The sequence below is a fragment of the Neolamprologus multifasciatus genome, chromosome 7, assembly GCF_963576455.1.
Source record: "Neolamprologus multifasciatus chromosome 7, fNeoMul1.2, whole genome shotgun sequence".
In the NCBI taxonomy this organism is placed as follows: Eukaryota; Metazoa; Chordata; class Actinopteri; order Cichliformes; family Cichlidae; genus Neolamprologus; species Neolamprologus multifasciatus.
The window spans coordinates 44741935-44766188 of NC_140445.1; the positions used below are offsets into that span (position 1 = coordinate 44741935).

The following is a 24254-nucleotide window of genomic DNA, read 5'->3' on the forward strand; positions in this document are numbered from 1 at the left end:
AACCTTCAACGTAAAACAGGAAACAAAACACACTTTATTAAGACACGGACTAGACAGAGACAGACTTGACACTGACCAAAACCTACTAAATAATAATTATAATCAAAACAGTATCACTGATCAATCAGAACATAAATCATAATCTAGAAAAACACCAAAACATGAGAAACAGAAAGCTGGGTCAATATGACCCAGAACCGTGACAGTTAGCTTCTAAGGACCATTTTTAGTTTTTATACCATCAACATTATGAAATTTGGTAAGGTTATGACTTTTTTGAACTGTAACTGTGGTGCAGTGACTGGCACTGTCAGTTCACAGCATGAAGATTTTGGTTGGTTCTTGGTTCATGAATTACCTCATGAATCTCCTCCAGTTAGGTTTAGTGGTGATTCCTTATTGACTGCAGTTGTGCATGTCCGGGTGTCTGCCTCTGTGTTAGCACTGCGATGGACTGATGACCTGTCAGTGTCAGCTGGGAAAGGTTCAAGTCTGGAATTGATGGATGTAACTTTTGGACTTATATTGTAGTCGCTGAAGGTGCAGTCAGTAATTTTTTGAGACTTATTTTTTAAAGGATTCTGATAAATATACATCAATTTGTGTGTAATTGTGTCTAGGAAATTGGTACCTTCTCATAAACCTATGATTAATTCATTAAAAATAGATTGGAGCAGGTTTGTACTTTGTGGAAGCTGCCATATCCCTCCACCGTGTATAAATACAGTCGGCAGGAAGAACTTCTACTTTCTGACTAACTGTGTTTTATGTAAGTGGCTATAAAATGGCTCCATAAACAAAAGAAGGCAGAGGAAAAGAGAGGCTGTAGGAGTTTGCGTGCTGACATTTCAATTTGTGCCTACACCTTCAGACTAAAGATATAAAGTATCATAGCTCTGTTTTACCTTTGGAGAAGGAGTCCCTCTCACTAAAGAAATTAAATTGCAAAAAATAAGAAAATGCCAGTGGTATCTAAAAAATATAGTATCCTCTTCCTCCTCACATCAAGCCTCATCTCCTGAACTGAAGTCAGGGCTCTAACAGCGTGCATAAGTTTATTCCACGATATTGTCAGCAGATTACACATGTGACCCGAACAGCTAAAAAAGAGCTGACTAAACAACAACAGCTGGTTGTAAGCTAACATTACTCTCGCTAATTTTATAGTCAAGTGTCCTAAAAATCATACTTTCTCTCTGATAAAGAGTTTGATTACATTCTCACAGCATATGAGCATCTTACTGACAGAAAACTTCAGCATGTTCTCAGCAACTCATTTTAGCATTGCTGTAATCGGACAGAGTTGAGCTTCTCAGACTCATTGATCTGTATCTGACTCCTTCCACAAAGTTTTACAGCCTTTTCCCGAGTAAATACACTTCTCACCCAGCATTGTCAGCTGAGGTATACAGTGGGCTGACAACAAGGTAATGCACTCAAGTGGGTAGGGGCATTCTACTGACATGTAGCAGTGAAGATTTTACCTACTGTAGCTTTAAACTTAGGGTTGAGATCCCACATTATTCATATTGAGTAGAAATAGTTGTGCTTTTGACTGTTCATCTCTCCTTATTCCACTCATCCATTTGTCTGTACCACTCTGCCAGTGTCAAGTGCTCTAGGGCTGTAGACATCCTGACCATTACCCAGGCCGCACATAATCTCTTCTTGGTCGACTCTCACCTCCAGATGTTGCTCCAGAGGCATTTACAGCCATTACAGCTGCTCAGCATTGGCTACTCCCTAAAGGCACATATGCATTAATTTAACGATTGAGGATCTGACTGAGTCAGCTCTTAAAGAGGAAGGCTACAGCTGTGTAGCCACAGTGGGAGAAGGCCACCACTGAATCTGACGTTAATTATGCAAGCTCCATTTACAAAACAACGGAGTCTCATGTGCACTGTTCGTACTCATGGGTAGCCAAGCAGAGTTAGTGAGGATGGTTTCTTACTCAGATAATTGAAAGCCTAAAACATATGGGTAGTTTAAATAATGCATTGTTTCCTTTTTTGCGACTTTCTTTTGGGCCTCAAAAAAGCAGTCAACCAGGCACAGATTTAATATTTTAATATTACAGATGTGGGAGACACAGAGGAAGAAGCCAGAGGATGGGCTTATGTCAGAGTCTAATACAAATTATCATCATGTTTGATCTTTTTATAACCAACACTGCAGCGCCAACTTGCCTGAGGATACCATTTACCGAACTGATGCAAAAGAAGGATTAAAGCATTCCTTATACTATGTAATTTATAAGTCTAGCTGAGATTCTGCATCCTTAAAAGATCTTTTACACTTGGTGGTAATATTGGAGTATTATCGATGTTTTGGCCCCGGGGTGACCACTTTTCACGTCTCTCAATATGCTAACAGGGAATCCTGTTGTTTGACCATGTTCGTTATGATAATTAATTATAACTCTGTCCCAGTCCAGGGAGATCAAATTTAATACAGCTTTATATTTTGTTTCCCTGCAGCATGGTGATGTTTTTATTATTCCTTTTAGCAATAAGGAAGTGTCTTCAAATATCAAAACACTTTGCAATACAATTTCATTTAGTTTGATGCCTGATGTTAAATACATGCTACAATCGAGACACTGAGTGCCTTTGAATAAACATTGAGATCAAATCAGTGAAGGTGACAGGATGTGTAAACGTTTAGCCTATGGTGCTGTGAACATATCAACACATATCAACGAAATATATGTCAATATAATCTGTAATTAATTTTGGGCATTTAACATTTGATGTTACTGTAAACGCAGGTTTACAAATCACCCGTTAAATTGCATCTCTTTTTGTTTTTATCCTCCTACTCTTGATCCTTAGTGCAGTTCCTTAAGATCCCTTCCTTTTTTAATGTTTATTCTGAATGGCTTCCTGTCTTACAAAGGAGGTCTGAACATCAGGTGGATGGGGCTTACAGCCAGAGTTGTGTTACTTTGATTAACATGTTAAGAAAATCTACTTTTTGACGTCATCCAGAGCTAAGTGTAGAAAGAACTGTCTGAAAGAGAATTAAGAGTTTTAATTGGTATCATTTTTGCTACATTTGGCATTTTTTGCAATTTATTTATTCAGGTTTTCAGGGGGAAAAAATCGAATGGTTTAGAGGTCTCAAAAACTCTCAGACTCCTGTATCAAAAACAGTACACTTTGCGTTACAGGAATAACACAAAATTGACATTGACATAGAGGCAAGACACACTGTTCAGGTTGCTGTCAGGCAAGAATGCTAATACACAGAGAGAGAGAGAAACCTGTTCATCCACAATTTAGAATCACAAATTAACCTCACGTGTCTGTCTTTGGACTGTGGGAGGATACGGGAGCATCTGGAGAGCACCCACAAAGAGAACATGCAAACCCTGCAGACAGTCCCCAGGCAGGTTCAAACCTAAATCTTCTTGCTGTGACACAGTAGCACTATCCACTGCACTGCCAACTGTCTTAAATTATGTTAAGTAGAAATTGAAGGCTCTTTTTTGCTGTGACAAGATGACTTAGACTGCATATTTTATTTTTATTAGTGACTCTAAAATCTCCCTAGGGCCTTTTGTGCAGATGAAATATCTGAATGTCTTATTGTTGACTCATTCACATGTTTGTGTTTTTGTGCAGAATGGTAATCCACAGAACCCATACTGCACTGGTATTGAAGGTGTGATGGAGGCCTATTACCAGAGTCTCAAGAGTGTACGTCTTTATGGACCCACCCACTTCTCCCCTGTTATTAACCATGTGGCCAGGTATGTCCATTATAAATACACCGAGGGATGTGAAACATGTGGTCTGACACATGTAAATGTCATTAAGCACCATGTCACCAAGAATTGTGCAGCTCAGCAGGAAAGATTCCTAAAAGATTAATCAGCCTTGGTGAAGTTACAGCTTTAAGTGGAGGGAAAAGATGGGGATAAATGTGCTAACAGCACCATCACCTGAGAGGAATCAATACCTGCTGTGGTGGTTTGGACATGCAAAGTGGTCATGACAGTGCTTTCAGCAGAAGTCTGCTTCTAGCCTGCACAGTGACTGATAGACTGGCTTGAGGAACAAGAATAGGAGCTAATGAGATTTGAAGAAAAAAGAGAAAACAGCTGAGATGCACCTCTGAAGAAATGGCAGTGTGACTCAGTGTTTTCATAGTATACAAACAGTTGGCATTAAGCAGGATTCCCTTATTTAGCAGCAATACAGAAAGTGTCAGCTATATGTAGTAATAACACCAAACCAAGCTGCTACATTATACAATCAAAAAGCCAGATGAGAAAATAAAAAATAATTGTGTGAAATGCACTACACACAGGTACACGCACGCACAGGTCTTTGTCTCCAGATGCCACGTTTATTTATCGTTTCCTGTGTTATGACCGACCACAGTCTGACAGCTGTCGGTCTCAGCTGATTTCCAGCTCCCCTCCGCTCCTCTCCCGTCTCACTATAAAAGGGAAGGAAACCATCATCAGTCCAAAACGCCATCAGCTGTTCTCACTTGCGTCTCCAGCACCGCCCCGTTGAGCTTACCGCACCACTCCTCCCCTGCAGCCGCGCCCGGGACCACACCTCCGCCACAAATTGAAATCAAGTTCGAAGTTCATTCTGCATCTCCATGTTGTCAAAAGTCTATACAAGGCTCAGCATCACTTCTAATTTCATGATGGTCAGCTCATTCCATCATTCGGAAATAAACACGGGCATACCACTACTACTACTGCTACTCAGTTGTTAAAACATATATAATGAGTGCTGTAAACATTTTAGGTTCTAATACTTTTCTGGATATATCTTTTTGAAAAATGGTTCATCAACCCTCTTTACGGCTATTCTTTTGTACATTGAAATCTGCGTCAGACTATCAAAGATAAAAGCCTGAATATGTTATTGGCCATTGCCACCATCAAAATGAATCAGGATCTGTAATTTGGTAAAGATACAAAAAATGAAGAAAAACATTCACGCTCTTACTGTAAAGTCATATAAAGCCAAATATTTGAGCATATAAATTTTTGATTAGTATTCAGAATGATTGAAATTTACAGAAAAAGCTTGAATTTAATTTTTTTTTCAAATTTTAATCACCCGATAAATCTTTTAATGTACAACTATAATTATCGTATAGAGTAGTTTCCTTTCTTTTTCCAAAAAGCCATCGATTGAATCATTTACTGAATCCAAAGATTAGACTTAAAGTTCTTAAACTGTTCTTTTGAACATAGTTTTAAAATAACATTTATAAGCTCAGTGCATACAGGATTATGATTGCTGGCGCCACTGCTGTGAATAACAGTAAATGTCACACCTCCTACCGCTTCACAGATATACAAAAGAATAAATCCCTTTCTGGCCATCCCAAGAGCCATAAATAGAAAATTCCCTATGCTCCAGTGCTTCAGTGTTAAAGAGTTTGAAACCAGATCAGCGTGAGACATACCAAGTTGACTTTTCACTGGATCAGCAAATATGCTCTTCTAAAGGTTTCAAATATTTAAAACAAGTAATACCTTTAGCAGATACTGAGAGAAGCTGTCAGCTGCATTTACTCAATTCACACAAAAAATCACCGATAGAAAGTTATGTGCTGTTTCCTAGTTCTGTGTCTTCCAACTCCCACCTGACATCCCCTATTGCCAGATCTTGTCTCATGATCCTCAAGATTGACTGTAACAAGCACTCTCCCCCCCTTTCATCATCGGCTTTCAAATCCCATCTCTGCGAGCGTCGTCCGCCCACTCAGCCTGAGAATAGATGCATTGTTCGCTGCTCACTTGTGTGGAGCATCTGACTGAAATCCAGGAAGATGGCGCTTAGAAACAGTGGCATCAAGTCACGTCAAATCACTATTTGCTTGACTGTTTTCACCTAAGAGTGTTGTTTAATATATGGTCTCAAAATGCCGTGGCACATCACTTCAAAGGTTTTGGTTCATATAACAAAAACCTCTGCAGGCATTGGCTGAATCCATCATATTCAACAGTATTTTTTAACTGTTATGAAGTCAACGTAATAAACATGTTCTGCATGAAACTATATTTCAAAGTATTTATCTTTGTATATTAATTGGGTTTCTATATTAACTTTTAATGCTTTAAGTAACATGTTATACGCTATAATAATCACATACTAATAAGCATTAGTAAGGCATTAGTGTTTACTTAATCATTTATAAAGCATTACTCCTTCTTAGTATGTAATTAAATACAGATATAAATGTGTATTCTTTAATATATATTATCATTGTTTGTGAATGTGTTAATAAAAGTTTAATAAATACTTTTCATTGAAATGTAATATTTAGAAATGTTGTGATTACAAAAAAAGTTGGAAAAAAATCTGGCTTTCATTGAGAATAGGTGTGAAATACTTGAATGAAAACCAGTTTTTGTGCGCTTTGTGTGTTAAATACCCCCAAACCTCAAACTAATTAGTGTAGCCATGCCCTTCAAATATGCCTATTTCACGTTTTACTTAATTTTTTGGGCCTGGCAACTACACGCAGCTGTAATTGGTCCAGTTGTCTTCCATAAAATAAGATTATAATTTTATTGATCTCTGAGGGGTAATAACCTAATATGAGATTTTATCTAATAAGGTGATTGCTGAGGGCAATATGTCGGGCTTGAGACATGGGGATTTTAAAGGGCTGCTTCAACAAGTTAATATTGTGCTCTCATAAAATTGGATCTTCCATAAACTTGCTCCCTCTGACACATAAACTGGTAAGTGCAGTACATATTAAAACTTTAATCAGCTTCAGATGAAAAAAATGCTAATGAAATACCAACAGCATTAAAAATAAAGAAATAAAGTTTGTTAATGATGGAAGTGCATTTTTTCATCTTGCAGTTCCAGTTAGGATGCCAGTGTCCGGCAGCCTCGCCTCTGTCAGTGCGCCCCAGGGTGGCTGTGGCTACAATGTAGCTTGCCATCACCAGTGTGTGAATGTGTGTGTGAATGGGTGAATGACTGGATGTGTAAAGCGCTTTGGGGTCCTTAGGGACTAGAAAAGCGCTATACAAATACAGGCCATTTACCATTAACCATGGTGAAATGCTATGTTATTAGCTTATGCTAGTCAGCTTGGTTATGTAAGAAGCAGTGTCCGTAAACTACTACAACAACATAGCAAGCCATTTATGAGACTCCAGTTTAGTGGCTACAATTAACAGAGGTGAGGCTGGGATAGTATTAACTAGACTCTGTGTTGGCATACCTGTTAAAATGGCCATGCCCCGAACTTTCAGGCCTACTAGGATTCATATGGTACTAAAAAGTAAATGCAGTTACATGCAGTTGTTATAAAGGGTGACACGATTCGAACATCATGGTTTCAACTTGGTGACTTTAACAGAGGCGCTTTTGGAGACGACCTCATGTGGAAATTATAGGAACTGCAGTTTGTGGCGCTTTGACTTTCACTTCATTTTTCCACCCAGAAGTTGCTTTTTGGGGCAGTTTTTTGTCATTTTTTTGATCGCCTGACCTCTGACACATCATCTCTTTGCGCACCAGGTATGCCTCGGCAGTGACAGACGGCTCACAGTACTTCATCCTGCTCATCATCTCTGATGGCGTGATCACAGACATGGCGCAGACCAAGGAGTCCATAGTAAATGTACAGTAGCACTTCACATTTAACCTTTGGTCTATGTATATTTTAAAATGTTTTTCAACTTATTTAAACTGGTAAGCGCACAGTGGGTTACTAAACGTGATCTACTGTAGCAGTCCGTGAAATGTGTGCTTATAATCGTTCAGTTAATTTACTGTAGAACTCGCAAGGAGCCCTGAAGGTATGATTAAAACTCCAATAGAGGCCTAATAAACTAACAAACATCTAATATGAAAGCGAGAGGGTGAAAAGCAGTGCAGCTGCTATCTTTGCCTCTTCCCTCTCTCTTTGTCTCTCATCTTTACTAATGAGGGAAGTAATGGAAGAGAGGGTCAGTCTGGTCACCACCACGTCCCTTACACCCCCTCCCCCCCTCCCCAACGCTGCTATGTTCAGCTCTAATAACTCTGCTTTCTAATTAGAGTGATCAGAGTTAATGTGTGTAACGATTTTGGGCGAGCTCATATATGTGGAGCCTCAGCTGCTTGGGCTTAATGCTTTGCACGGACTCAACGCGCATCCGCTCTCCTGCTTCTTTTTCCACTTTGCCCCCCGTGTGATGTAATGTTATTGTAAAGTGAGATTTGAGAGTAATTATTTACTAGCCCGTGGAGGATCCATGCCCTTCATATCTCAAGCAATTTGGGCATCCATCTAATAACACGGGAAGTTATGAAACACTGAAAAAGCTTCATTCATCCTTCATCAATCCAACTGTACTTTGCTGTCCCACTCAACTAAGATTTAATAAACAATATTGCTATGCAGGCCGGGAGTTCAGCTGGAGCTCAGGGCAGAGGAAGATGTAAATGGGAGTCATTATTAAGCTGTCAAGCTTCGAGAGATTTAGGTTGTAGATGCATGAAATTAGAAACCGCAGATCTCGCCAGGCGAGGGGCTTTATAAAACCGGCTGCAGAGTAAGGACGTAAGGCCCCGTCTGCCTTAACAATGGTATTTAATTTTTTCTATAGAGCTTCCTTTCCTTGGAGTGTAACAGTTAATGTATAGTTGGTAATTTGCAGGCCTATTTCACTGGCAGCCTGCACGGTTTAAGATAGCAAATGGTGAAAAGAATGAACGCTGCTTCTTCGCCGCCTTTGATGTGGTTATTCTGTCACTTTCCACCCTTTACAGGCCTCGTCTCTGCCCATGTCTATTATAATAGTTGGGGTTGGACCAGCGGAATTCGATGGTAAGCAGGCTGAATGTGTGTCCGCGTACAAATACGTGTGTGTTGCGTGCAGTAATCTTTTGCCCTCACCCCTCGTTCTGCTTCCTATCTTGTCTCCCACATGGTTTAGCCCTTCCTCGTGCAGCTTTTCTTTTCTTCACTCCTCCGCTTACCCTCCCCTTAATTCTTCCTCTCCTCCTTCACAGAAGCCGAGGTAAAGGGGATTTGATAAATTCTCACTTTTCAGTCCAGCAGCACTCCTTTTTTTCCATTATTCTTCTTCTTCTTTATTTTAAATGTGCAAGGGCCACATCACTCTGCTGTGTTTTCTCCCTGGTGTTTACAATTCACAGAGCAGTCCTCTGTTTAAAAAAAGAAAAGGAAAAACAAGCTCACTCACAGGGAGCAATGAGCCTGCAAAGTCAACGGGATTAGCACGCACATGAAGTCAGAGTGCGCATTCGCTTTATGTCCATGTGGTGCTCATTGCTGGCTGTGCTTACATGTATTCGGGCACGTTCCTCTTATGTGCGCAGCTACGTGTAACTCACGGCCCCGTGGCTTCACGCTCAGCCGTGCAAATTCTGTGTACTCCTTCCCATTTGAGACTATCAACACTCTAAGTGTAAGCCTGTGGCATGCTAATGACGTTGGCAGGTTGAAACACAAAAACCGTGTGTCATGTTTGCTCACCGCAATGTTGACGTGGCTGTTCAAGCCTCCTGACGGGGTGTTACTGATGTGCTTCCCTCCGCAGAAATGATTGAGCTGGATGGGGACGAAGAGAGGATCTCATCCCAAGGACGATACGCGGAGAGGGACATTGTTCAGGTACAGAATACTCCCGAAGACACGGCTGACTGGCTGGGAGGCTGTTCACTCAACAGAAAGTGTTGAGAGAAATGTGGGATTTATGATTAATGGGAAAGGGTCATTGTGCTTGACCTTCTTCTGTGCTCTTGTTCTGAGTCTGCTGGTTTTTCTGTCTTCTCTCCGCTGTCTCGACCCTTATTTCTTCCTCTACGTGCAATATTCTTCTCTCTGTTTTCCTCTCTTTTGCTTTCTTTTTCATAATTTTGCATAAGCGTTTTCTGTTTTTTGTCCACATCTCATTTCCTATATTCACCTTTTCTTTGTTTCCTCTCCTCTCCTCTTTGTCTTCATTTGTCTTATCTTTACTTTTCATCTTTGTCATTTTCTTTACTATTCTCTTATTCTCAATGTCCATGTTTCCTATTCTGTACTCCCCACCTCTTATTTCTCTTTATATTACTTATATCTGATTTCCTTATTTCCTGTTCTCTCCTTTCCTTGTGTCCTTTCCTCTCGCTTCCCCTCTCAGTTTGTTCCTTTCAGAGACTACATTGACCGACGAGGAAATCACATCCTCAGCATGGCCCGTCTGGCTAAAGAAGTGCTGGCTGAAATTCCCGACCAGTTCCTGTCCTACATGAGAACCCGGGGGATCAAACCTGGTCCCTTGCCACCTCCTTACACTCCCTGTCCACCACCAGCTATCAACCCCCTTCTCACAAGAAGGGTAAGCCGAATTTAATGGCTTCCACACCAGTATTGGCCAGCCGGGTCTACTGTCCTCTCTTTACGCTTCACTCTTCACTGGAAGCTCCTAAGCACATGGCAAACTTTGCCCGCATCTCGCATGTTGCACTTTTGGGAATATTTGGCTGTGAAATGTGATGAAGACAGCCCTGAGTGCTTCTTCTGTTTAGAAAACTGGACAAAAAGGTGTGGATTGTGAAGGGCAGTGGTGGTGGTCTGAAATCAACGAGCTGCACCAGGAAGAGTAAACAGGAAAGAAACTCGACAGACTGAATCCAAGCTGTTCCCATTTCCACTTCCTCTGTCTAAGTCATGTCACTTTATATATAAATGTTTACAAAACTGAGGAGTGGAGTGGATCTTTTATTTTCCAGGAGGAAATTTATACAAATAAACGTGAATACCTTTCAGAGTCCTATTTTTCAGCTACAGAAACAGGAGATTCTGACTTTGTACAAAAATGTTTAGGCCCCAGTGCTATATATATATATATATATATATATATATATATATATATATATATATATAATTAATTTCTTTTTTAAATAGAAATAGAGCATGTGCCAGTTTATGAAAAATAAAGCATGCACTGTTGTCCTGCACTCAGGGCTTTGTCCCTACCACACACTGCCCCACCACCACTGCCATGTTCCATCATGAACAAACCCACCGGAAATCGTTCCACGCTCCTATCATCTGCTCCATCCACCTGCTCCATCCACCTGCCTTGACTCGAAAGGAAGCTGTGCTCCTTGGGAGTCTGGTCAAGTCAAATGCAACAGGGACTTGAACCAGCCTTACTTTTTTGTCAGAAAACATTACTGGCACAATGGGTTATGGAAACGTGGATTTCTCCAAGCCCAGAAGTCAAAAACACACATTTCACTACCGAACCTGACTGTGTTGTTACATTTCAGAGTCTTGTTATTTTCATGAAACAACACTGTACTTCAGAAGCATTTCTGGTTTTGGTTTTTGGTTTACATTTCTCTACCTCTCACATTGTTCAGTATTGCCAAAAAATATTGTTAAAAAAACAGCAAGTGTTGTAAGTGATATTTGGCAAGTCTGTGGTCCGTTACACAGTTTTACCTTTCTCACCACGTATACATAATGTTTGCCAAACTGTAAGTTGAGAAGTATAGCATTTTGGTTGCTATCAGATTAGATGGCTCACACCTTTGTGGTAGCAACACACTTTCAATATGAAATTGGATTTGAAAACAGGTAAAAGTGCAGATTGCTTTTCTTTTAACAACTGTCTGCATGGATCAAAGTAATGACTGTAACAATAGTGTTTGAGTCCATGTTTGTGCATCAGTATTGTAACTAAAAGTCCTAAAGTTTCTGTACCATATATCTCCTTAAATTCAGACTCCACAGAAAACCCATGTTTCATCATCAAATACTCGCATCCTGAAGGCTTTAAAGGTGACAGCAGCTGCTCTTCGCTTAGATTCACAGCAGTGGTTTAAATTAACACTCTCTCTTTTTCAACATGGCTGCTAATAAGTTACATAAATTTGCTTCTTTGTTATACTTATTGTTAGCAAGAACAGTCAGCATGGCATCTAATAAAAGTTAGCTTAAAATTGGAAGGAATTTAATTTGCTTCTTTGGCTTGCTGGACTCCATATTAGCTGTAGCCACCTTAGCTGCATAGAAAGACATTGACACTACAAGAAAGTGACCCCCTTACCAGGTTTACACATTTTGTACCCCTCTGTGCTGTGAAATAGTGTCTTTGATACGTCACACTAAAATATATTCCACCTCTCATCAGTCTTAGGTTACCTTCATCGGAAAAAAAAGAAAAAAGGATATAGAATTTGTCTCTATTGGTAAATAAATGCCCAAAAAGCAATTGGCTGTTGTATATTGCAATAATAATAATATTAATAATAATGTCTGATTTACGTAAAAAATCCAACTATACCATTGGCTTAGATACAGCAAGTCGGGGCGATCGTGGCTCAAGAGTTGGGCGTTCGTCTTGTAATTCATCTTGTAATCGGAAGGTTGCCGGTTCGAGCCCCGGCTCGGACAGTCTCGGTCGTTGTGTCCTTGGGCAAGATACTTCACCCGTTGCCTACTGGTGGTGGTCAGAGGGCCCGGTGGCGCCAGTGTCCGTCAGCCCCAGGGCGGCTGTGGCTGCTTGCCATCACCAGTGTGTGAATGTGTGTGTGAATGGGTGGATGATTGTGTATAGTGTAAAGCTCTTTGGGTTCCTTAGGACCAAGTAAAGCGCTATACAAATAGAGGCCATTTACCATATCTCTCAATAGTAACTGCACTTGTTTGCATTGTTTGATTCTGACTTTTAAAAAATGTTCTACCTAATAGTAGGTCCATCCATCTGTTCAGCAATTCTCTTCCACTTGTCGTTGTCACGGTCACGGGGGGACAAACAAGTAGGTAACTGTTGCAATCTGTTGCAACTGCTGTGAATCCAAGCTAACCACAGCTGCTCTCCTTTCTAAAGAAGTAAGCTACAGAACTGCTAAAGCCTATATGAATCAAGCTTAGTTTTCAGGTTATTGCACTGTCACTTTCAGATACGTTTCGGCCTTCCCGTTAATGGGTATAAGAAAGCAAAGCACAAACCATGTCCTGTTAGACAAGCATCAACCACCTTGTCCAGAGGTCCCTTTTAATCCATGTAAATGTCCAAAGAAAAGCATTTTTTTCTTTATACTTTTGAGATGTGTAGTGTAGAGTTTGTGTGTGTGGTAGGTCCATATTTAGTCAAGAAATAAATATAAAAGAAGGTTTACAACACTTTTTTCTAAACTCACACCTCAAAATAACGATATACTTCTTGGCTGGTGATGCTTAATGAATATGTCTGTTATATAATATGTTATGAACTGCTTGTAAATTCAGTTTCTTAGACGTTTATACACTGTACAAAATTTCTGCCTTTTTGTGTATTGGTCAGTATAATGTATGTGTAATGCTGCTTCTTTCTGCTCATTTAAGTATGACATTTTATACCGAGGCCTGTAATCATATTTAAATCATGACTAACAGGCCTTATCAATGTTTATACGTAGGTTATTCATATTTAAATTATGAATGACAGGCCTGTATTTTTTATAAGCAAACTGTTAGATAGTGATGCGTGTTTAATGTGTGCAAAACATTTAAAAGCTAATGATCAAATCCACTCCGTAGCAACGTTTTTCTGCCAAATCTGAAATACTGTTAAGTGTAGCATCTCATCCCAGGATAAAAACGCTTATTCGGTTTGACTGAATAGGGTCCCTCCACGTGGAGGGGAGAGGTGACGGGATGGCGGGGACCCCGGACAACAGTCGGGATGTTGAATTGCAAAATGTAGCACTAGTTTCAAGACTGGAGCAACGTCAGCCTGAACCAGATAAGACCAGATCAGGCAGGAACAGTCTTTTTATAAGTACATGTAAATATACAGTATAATCTGTATATATTGTGCGTACGTTTTCTGGAGAGTTGACTTGCAGCAAACTGCTGGCACTTTGTGACTCTCTTCCTGAAACACAAGGCATGGCCTTTTTATTTATTTATCAAGACAAGATGTGAGCTTCATCTCACGCCCACTCTCTCGTATATACTGTACATCCAGTACATGTATTTGTGTATGAAACATGCATGACACTTACATAACAGTGAGGGTTGTATAAAGATTAAGGGTTTTCTTCTCTTCCTTCTTCTTCTTGTTTCTGTTTTGAAATGCAGCTTGTGTTATGTTTTATTTTTCAAGAATTTGCAGGCAACTCTTAAAAAATCTAAATCTGGATCTTATTAAAAAATCTGCACATGATAGAGAATAATTTTACCAATTTATTTTCTTTTACTATCAGTGCAGAAATCCTCAGAAATGCCCAACTGGCAGAGCTAGAGATCATTTAAAAATGGCTCAGGTTCCTACTAAAAGTGTTAGCATGGGAAGCATGGTTGACATTTTCACTAATTAAACAAATGGGAGAAAAATGACCAAATGCCTCATCTCTTGCCTGTTAATTCAGCATATTCATATGTAGATATCTGTTTATAGTTATTACCATTTGCTATGCTCTGACCCTTGTACTCTGTGCGCCCATTGAGCTTTCTGGTCTCGTACAGCACAATATACAATGATAACTATGGGAGGTGTAGTGCTTTTGTTTGTTTGTCCCTAACAATCAGCCTCTGATTTTAGTGAAAAGTAAATGTAACTTGACCTCTCTTTCATTACACAATCTTATAAAAGGGCCATAAATATATAAAGTTTATATAGTTTGTATAGTTTCAGTTAGAGGGGAACCTGTTTTATTAAGTCCATATTTTAATCTTGGACTCTATTAAAGTAGGATTTTTCTTTGTGTGAAAGCAGCTTCGAAGTCACAGCTAAAAACCTTGTTTATCCTCCGTCAGAAAGAAACTTTTTTTTTAGCACACTTAACTATGCCTTTAACACATTTTTCTACTAACTGGCTGCACCTCACAAAAACAAGTTTTGAACAACAGTCGGGCAGAACCTTTTCAAAGCCAGAGCTGCATAGTTGGTTATGTTATGGATAAGAGCTGAGCTCATACGGGTTATTTGCACATCTACGTATTATTTCCACCTTTGTAAAAGTATAATAGGTACCATTTAAAATAAACTTAGTCAATGGGTGTGACAGGATGTATAGAAATCTGAAATAGCAGTAGTTACAGATTACAGTGCAGCTCTCACCCTTGCTTCAATATGGGAAGAAACTCTAAAGTTGTCAAACCTGCCAACTACAGAGTGTGGTTAGTTGAATTTTCCTTTTGTTTTTTGTTGACAAAAATGTTTTATGCATTGTAAGTAGGTGAGCATTCAACAGTGTCTTAAACTCAAGAAATTCCATTAACCCCGATAAGTCCTCAAGATTAAAATATCACATTCTACAACTAAATGATTTTAACACTATTCCATGTGAGATTATGTAGATCGTTTCTTTGGAATACATAGGTTTGCCCTCAAGAAGAAGACTGATTCTGTGAGGCTGTGTCAGTGTAGGAGTAACAATCAAAAGCATTTATTGTGTAGGACAGAAAAAAAATCACTGCTGGTAAACAAACCAGCTTTAATGAAGTAGGCTTACACCTCGCTGCCTCCCACTGCTCATCTTCGCATCCACGTCACTCTGCTAAAGCAGCAGCATGTCAGCATGCCAGGCCACATGAACGCCCATGTGATCTGCACAAATAACACGAACTCTGTTTGCTGTAAATTATCTTGATAAAGTGGTTTAACTGAATGCTTGTGATCAACTTTTTTTTTTTCTATCGGACATGCACCTGTGAGGTTAAAGGAAAAATTGTACTGTGACATCTTTGTGCGTTACTTCAGAATATTTAAGAGAACATTTTTGCCTTAAAAATGTCAATTGATTAGTCTTGGAAATGTGCAATGCCTTCAGATGTTTCCTTCTTCTTCTCTGATTACTTTTCTTTTCTTCTCTTTCTTTTAGTTTTATCTGTCAGTACATTGATGCATGGCCACTTCTCTGTCAGACTCGTCTCGGCATTGTTCACTCAGAGTCAGTGGTTGAAGTGATGTGAATAACAGGGTGTATGATCCAAACAGAAAAAAACAACACTAGACGAAAAACAAAAAAATGGTTTGTCTCGCTGAGAGGACAGAATCATTGGGCTGGAGATAGTGCTGTGTGGCATCATGCAGCCATGTTTATTTACTGTGAGATAATACTGAAACTGTTCATCTGCCCCATTTTATTTCATCAGCCCTCGGAAGGGTGATTCACAATTTTGCATGATGCTTGTAGTGGCACACAAGGCCAATCAAATATGCTTTGTCCATTGATATATAATTATTTTAAACCAGTTCTCGAGCTTAGTGATGTTACAAGACAGCACAGGTTTTACTGTTCTAACAGGAAACATAGAGGCCACAAACAACTTACTGATTAAAATGACTGTTTCTGTAACAACTGACGTCTTTAAATAAATATCCCTATCTAAGCTTGTTCTTTGTTTGTTTGTTGTTTGTGTGCTCAGAACCCATCTTCTCATGTACAGAGCTTTGGATAATCAGACCCCATTACATGTTTTAGAGTCTATGGGAGCCTCTCCTGTGGAACCACTTCCCAGTTTGGGAAACCAGTAACCCATGTTAAAACGTTCCTTTTTGATTGTTTAATCATTAATAATTAGTACAGGATCAGGTGACCCTGAACCATTGCTTGCTTATGCTGCTATAGGCTCAGGCTGGTTCAGGGAGAAGTGTCTTCTTAGGGAGTTCTTTACCACTTTCACAAAGTGCTGCTAACTGAGATTTTCTCTTTAATGTAAGCTCTTTACCTTGCAATATAAAGTCACTCAATCAAACAGTTGTGAAGTGGGGCTATATGCATGAAATAAAATAAAATTGGATTGAAAATCCAATTTAGAATTCCTCAAAAGTTCTCAGGAAGCCGGCGTTGATCAAATTAAAGATCCATAAGGTTAATTGGCATAGCATTAGCATCTTTCTCCAACTGGTTCATTTTTCCAATGAATTGAATAATGCCATTTTGTCAAAATAAAGTGTAGAAAAAATATTTTTGCAGAAAAACAAAAAGCTAGCATTCGTATTAATGTTGATTGAGCCTGGGATGCCTACATAACTAAGTTTTCACAAACTGTTTCACAAACATTTCCTAAACATGCTACATAATGTACCTAAAAAGTAAGCCCTACACCACTTACACTGCTGTAAAACACAAAACTGAAGCTACTGAACCCACTCTGTTATTGGACACCTGTCCTTGTCAGTGTTGCCAATAAAATCAAAAGAGCCAGCACGCTGGAATAGAAGCAGGGTAACAGGCTGAAATGCTTCCAAGGAGTCCAAAAAATGTGGCTCAGAAATGCAACGTTTTGCCTGAATATCGAGAAGAAATGAGTGTAGCCGTTGCATCCTTGTTACAGTAAAAACTATGACGGAAGCCAGCTGTCGGAAAGATAAGGGTGGTATTATTTTGTAATATAAGATAATATTAAGCCTTAAGCACCAGGAAACAAACAATGTGCAACAAATACAGTAGTTGATTACTTTGTACCCTATGTGTGGTATCAGCCTAATCCTTACTAAAACTTGTAATTTAAATGAGCCCTGGACTTGAATGAAAAATGTTTGGTTAAGCATAGAAAATGGTTGACATAGTCAAATAATTATGTTAGTAAACCTGAAGTTAAGTTCATGAAATGTCCTTTTAAAGCATTCACCGAAACAGCTGATGTCACCTCACACAAGAATAATACCAAACTGGGGTTGTAATAAGTTATAATTAGCAGCTTGCAGCAGGGTGTTTTAAATAATCTCAACTAGTTAGTATGTAAGTATGTTAGTATGTAAAACATTTGAATAGCAGACATATGACAGAGTGTAGTCAGGGTAGTCAGGCACATCGTGTGCAGAAGTTGCCAATTTCCTTCAACTTTCGTCAGTTGCTACAGATTTCAAAACTTCATGAGGTCTTCAGATTAACTCAAGAACAGTGTGCAGAGAGCTTCTGCATAATGAGCACAATGCAAAATGCTGGATGCAATGGTATAAAGCATGCTGCCACTGGACAGTGGAGATATCTTCTCTGGAGTGACGAATCACGCTTCTTCATCTGACAATCCAATGGATGAAACTGGTTTTGGTGGTTTCCAGGAGAATGGTACTTGTCTGACTGCATCATGTCAAGTGTAAAGTGTTTGGTGCAGTGAGAGTTAAGGGGATGTGGGGGTGTCTTTCAGGGGTTTAGCTTGGCCTCTTAGTTCCAGTGAAAGACTTTTAATGCTACATTTTGGACACCTTCATTATCCCAACTTTGTGGGAACAGTTTGGGGATGGCTCCTTCCTGTTCTAACACAATGGCACACTAGTGCACAAATCAAGCACGTTTGGTGTGGACGAACTGGACTGGCCTGCACAGAGTCCAAACTGCAACCCAATAGAAATTAGAGTGGAGACTTGGAGCCAGGCCTTCTCATCCAACAGTGTCTGAACTCAGAAATGTGCTTCTGGAAAAATGAGTAAAATCAGTGTATTTATGGGGAGGGGGGAGGGGGGGGAATCCCATTAATACTCTCCTAAACCTTGTGGAAAGCCTTCCCAGAGTTACAACTGTTATAGCAAAGTTGGGCCAACATCATATTCAACCCTATGTGATGCCTCTCAATTTCATATGTGTGTGAAGGCAGACTAGGAAGCACTTTTGACAATATAGTGTATATAATTATATCTAGGGGAGGGACAAAGAAGAGAAATTGATTTCAGTTTTAAAGTAATACCAGACAATCTGAGCAAACCAATAAGACGTGACTATATTTGGACTCCCATGAATTTTCCTGTTCACCCTGGATCTGAAGGATTTTGAAAGGGATTAATGATGTTTTCTCATGGTAGCAGTCAGACACTGCTGCCATCAGATACTGAGGAATTTTTCTTCTCTTGGTGGCCCATATGGAATTTACAGCATAACGATTCATCAATGTCCTCTTATTTTTGTGACAATGACCTTTGTTTCGCTATTCCATTTTATGGACTCTCTAATTTGTTATTTTGTACCACGTGGAAGTCAAGAGACCAAAGAAATGACATGGCTTTTTTTTTTAAAGAAATAGCTGAAATACCAACACATTATGGAACTTTCTGTTCATAATGAAGGAATTCGGACCTCTAAATTAATGTTCCACAATGTGCACAATGTGCAGCGAATATTGTTTTATTTTGTGTGCTACAGTACTTAATCAGTGGTTTGCTGAGTTGGTCATCCAGCAAGAAATGCAGAGACAGTGTTTTGTGTGAGAGTGCAGTAGGTTCCTGTCTTAAATATACAGTGCAGTGTTTCTCTTCTAAGTCTGAGGCTTTCTGCTTTATTATCTAGTCCAGTTTTTACATGCTCTCACTCAAATGCCTCATGACAGATCCACTGAAAATGTCCAGTGGTTGCAGACCGCCAGCCTTGATGGATAGGAATTGTTTTCCTGCTGCTTTTCAGAGCAGCAACAAAACAATCGCTTGATGCTGCTTGGAAGTGATCGGACATGCTCAGAGCGGGGGCTGCTTTGTAACAAGTGTCATTGTGCTAATTACAGCTAGTAGACTTTTCTCTCCTCCTTGTTTCTGTTCTTTCCAAGATTTTAATGAGTCGCCGCCGCTATCTGTTCTCTGTGTTTATCTGCATATTACTTTTAACTTCATGATGAGATATTATATTATTATGGTCGCCTCCCACTTGAGGCTATAATCAGAAGCTTTAATTGGTGTTTTCAGATGCTCTCACACAAAATAATGGTTAATATCTAACCATCCATTTCTTAACTTAACTTAATAATGTAAAATAGAAGAAACATAACAACCAGAGGAAATGAAATGCAGTGGCTGGAACTCTGTAAAATTTACTGGTAGGAATGTTAGAATCACAGTACATTCGATAAGACTTGATATTAGTCATGTTTGCACATATCACCTTTGATATCCATAAAGGATTCAGTTTTATCATCATTATAGGCATTAGAATTTTCTGCGAATGATAAAAAAAAATGTAAGCTAATGCCTTATACTAAACAATATTAAGGATTAGTAAGGTATTGTTTATAAAGCATTAGTCCTCCTTGGTATGTCATTTATAAACATGGATATAAGTGGATTAATGGACAATGGAATAACTGTTTCTAAAGTCTTATATGAAGTCTTTAGGTGAAGTTATTTAGGAACTGTTAATGACTGTTAATGGTCTCTTTTAGAAAGTCTAAGTATTAGAGGTTAATAGAGGTTTGACTTTTTTCATTTGTGGTTAATTCGGGCGTTTACTAGTTGTTCGTTCAGGGTTTGGTGTCACCTCATCTATACCTTATAAAGCAGTTATTAATGAAACTGGAAGGTCAGCAGAACCTTAAATAAGTCTCAGCTATCTTCACAACAAGAAAAAGCACAAAGAGTTGTATAACATACCAATATTTATTGTATGACCCAAACATAGTTCACTTAATGTTTGCAGACTCTGTAGGTAGTACCAGAGAAAATAAGAAATCAACACAGTGAGCAGCTGGAGCCATATAGTAGTTCAGCTTAAATATATGAAAACTTGTTTTAGAGTTGAGAATTTAATTTGTTCCTCATGGTCAACTTTCAGTTGGTTTGTAATCAGTTACCTCACTTTGTTGTAAATAACCAAAATGTAATAATAATACGTATTATTAAATATAAGGAGAAAGGAATGTAGGTTAGGAATACAAGTTGACTTTCAAGATTAAAGATTTGTAAGTTTAAAATAGGCTGATTTGGACATCCCTTGCAGGCATGATACTACAGTTTCTGTGGTATGATGGGGATGATTTAACTCAGTAAATTGAATAGTCAGTGTTTGGTGTGATCACCTTTTATTTTTCAGTACAGCCTGAACTGTCTTAGGCAAACTTTCTCGTCATTTGTCTAAGTAGTCTTCAGGAATAGTCCCCCAGGCCTTTTGAGGGACATTCCAAATTCTTCCACTGAATGTTGTTAGCTTTTGTTCAATTCTCTGCTGTTGTCAATCAGATGCTTTCCAGTTGGTGTTGCTGTAGACTAATTCTGACAGTACGTTTCAGCTTTTATAACAAGATTCCCAACAACACTGGCTGAAATGCAGCCCCAAACCACAACAGAGCCTCCACCATGTTTTACAGATGGCTGCAGACATTTATTGTTGTATAAAAAGACATCCCTTGAAATGAAGTCTTTTTAAGTTTTTACAAAGACTGGAATCCAGCATTATTCTAATCATTCACTAATTCATCTTCACCCACTGAAGATTATTCTTTATCGAGGGCCTAAAAGATATGTAAATGGTACAAATTTTGCCAATTTTATCAAGGCTAAAATTGGTTAAATTTGGTTTTTAAAAAAAGCAAAGTTCATTAGATGCCTACATACAGTAAGCCCAAACCGAACCTACTATGGGTAGACAAGAAAGTGGCCCATCACAAAACAACACTACAACAAGTAAATCTGTAGAACTGGAGTTCTGCCATGTGCGAGCTGTTTTTCTGTTCTTCTTTGCCCAGCAGCTACCCCATGCATTTATATTTTTCCCATCTTCGACTTAAAATAACCCCGTCCCGCCTTTCACATTTCCCAAATTGCACATCCTTCCCTTGACTCCTTACCCACTGGAGACACAAGCAGACAAGGTGGCAAGAAAGTTACACAAGGAGAGAGAGAATTCGAGGGAACGCACGTTAAATGAAATGAGACACCTTTGCCTTCCAGCCATGATTTAAAGCAATGTCAGCCTGTAACACAATTGGCACAAATATGTTGGTTTTTTGTTTTTTAAATAGCCAAAATACCACTGTTTGCCACAATTTCAGCGTAATGGTGACATGACACATTATATTTACTTTTAATTCACTTCTCAATGTGGTACAATTGGATAGATTTTTTTTAAAATCACATACCAACAAACTGAAAGTTTAAATCTTAAATAACTGAAACAGCATGAATAAAAAGAGTCCTACGCTCACCATGGATATGGTTTGTATATTGCACCTGTGTGCCACACCTCTTGTACTTGCAGGATGGAAAAATGCCAAAGGATACACCTATGGATCCTTAATTAAAACTCCCCCAGCAAAGTCTCTTCTCTCCAATCTTTCTTCTAGCAAAATGGGAAATCCTTTGCTTCAAATAAATTCAAGCATGTCTCTATTTTGTTTTTGTTTGGTTTGCGGGGTTTTTTTTACACTTAATTGACAGAATCTTTGCTGTGGAGTGGTTATGGTTACACAGCCACAGTGCTGCATGTAAACTCTGTTTCTTATGGGGTTATCTCTCATGTTCTAAATGTTGAGTTGCTCTGCAGAGCTGTTGTGACAGTCAGAACTTGTTGGTCTCATATTATGCTAGGGCTGCATGATGGAGCAGTAGTTAGCCTCCCCTGAGAAGATGATTTTTTATCTTCTTTAACTAAATCTAAATGTTGTTCAGACCTCTGGCGCTGCCATCTTCAGCACTCTTTCATTGTGTTTTTGCTGGGTGGGATAAGAGGGATGTTGATCTTCCCAATCTTCCCCTCAGCAGGAACAGGAATAAGCATATTTCCCAAACGTCAGATCGCTCCTTCAATAAGAATGGCAAGACTGATAGTCTGAGTAAGCTGTAAAGTGTTTTAGAGGATACTTATTTGACTGATCTAATTAAATAGTACAATATCTCACAACATTATAACCCAAATTAAGGAATCATTTCCCCAAAGATAGTTTTCACAGTTTCACTGGAATCCCCATTTCTCTCTGTCCCACTAAAAATAACTTTTTTATAGGCACCTCTAAGGGAATCACATTTCCGGGCCTTTCTCACTATGGGGACTGATTGCGATGAGTGCTGAGACTCTAAAGCTGCCTTGAACAAGCTCAGCATGAGCCTAATATGACTTGATCCAATATGCGGAGCTACAAGTGTCTCTGAGCTGCCGTTTTCGCCACTTTTATTTCCCTCGTTCCCCCTTTTTAAGCTTATCAACTGCGAGATGCCTGCGTGCTGAAATAGGTGGTGATGAGTAATGGAATAAGGAAGTGTGTGTAAAATTTTGATGACACACCCAGAAAACCCTGCAGCCAGCGCACAAACATACACCAACCCTGCAGAATGCAGCGTCTGTCCACTCGACTCAGAAAGTACAAGGGTAAAAGCGTGCTGGCAAGTATGGATATGAAACATGTCTGCTGCTATTCTTAGACCTGGATGGAGGTTGGGAGGGAGGGGGGAAGGCGGGGAGGAGGCGGTTTGTTGCTAAAAATTGCCAGATTGTTTTGTGCCTACCAATCTATTTTTACACATGCTGAGGCCTTCCTGGGATAATGTGGTCTTTTCTTAGTCTATTATGTAATGAACCAATCTCAAGGCATGATGCAATGATGCGGAGTCTGACACAGAGTGAAGTCCCCCATCATCCAATCCAGACTGAGGAATCTAAGTCCAATAGATAGATTTTAAATGGTTTTGATGCAGGATGTACCTCGGGGATTTCTGGGCAGCAGTGAAGCAATGAAAAAAACAACAAAAAGAAAAACAAGCCTAATATGTGCTGGAATCTTGACAGAGTTAAGCAGCCCAAAGGACAGTTTGTCAGCTCGCTATGAGCTCAGACGCTTGACAGGGAGGGATAGGTAATGAGTTTGTCTTCGGGGAGATATGTCGCCTTGAGTATGCAGAAGTAACAACATTTAAGGGGGGGGGGGGGGGGGGGGAATGCTGATTTTCAGCATTAAAATATGTGCCTTGGGACAGTTAACTTTCACAGTTCGTCATCATTTAGTGAGAACAAGCTAGCAGAGCCAGACTTTGCATCTGTGATGTCTCACAGATGTACAGCTCCATCAAGACTCAATTGGCAAAAATGCAGAATATAAATGTGACAGTGCCATAGATGATTTTCTAGAGATATGGCTCGGTTTCAGAGCTTATAAAATCTTTATGCAGATCAGTGTAAACGCCTGAATGCATTTTTTTAAAAACAAAGTCGATGTGAATGGAAATTCCTGTCAACAAAGAAGCTGTGTCTCTGTTTTGGAGGTTTGATTATATTTAGTACATTAATGGATGTTTTCACATCAGCAGCACCTTGATGATTGAGTGCACCTTAATGCATCCTTCATTAATTCTTGAACAGAAAAATAATGTGTAGATCTAGGACAAGAACTCTTGATGGAAAAATGATCGATTTTTTTTTCCTTTTTTTGTGTGATTATCTTTGCGAGCAGGGGACAGACCACTGTGAAGCTAATTTGAACTGGAGTTACATCCATTATTATGTTTCCAGAACTTTTTGGATCCATTTCTCTAGTGTTGTTGTTCCCACATACACACTCATACACAAAACATGACTTCCCTACAACAGTTTGCTATTCAGAGAAAGAACAAAATAAACAAAAAGAAA

The 24254-nt window shown here is 39.3% G+C and overlaps 1 protein-coding gene across 1 annotated transcript in view; it reads left to right on the top strand.

Moving 5' to 3' along the window:
• The window catches only part of LOC146515049 (copine-8-like), a 73545-nt gene extending 61804 nt beyond the window's left edge, over positions 1–11741 (top strand). Inside the window, exons 16-20 of the mRNA XM_085164706.1 lie at positions 3627–3754; positions 7518–7620; positions 8754–8811; positions 9548–9621; positions 10133–11741. Coding sequence (XP_085020832.1) covers positions 3627–3754; positions 7518–7620; positions 8754–8811; positions 9548–9621; positions 10133–10345 — 576 coding nt within the window. The 3' untranslated portion in view covers positions 10346–11741. The remainder of the gene's footprint in view (positions 1–3626; positions 3755–7517; positions 7621–8753; positions 8812–9547; positions 9622–10132) is intronic.
• The last annotated feature ends 12513 nt before the right edge of the window (positions 11742–24254 follow it).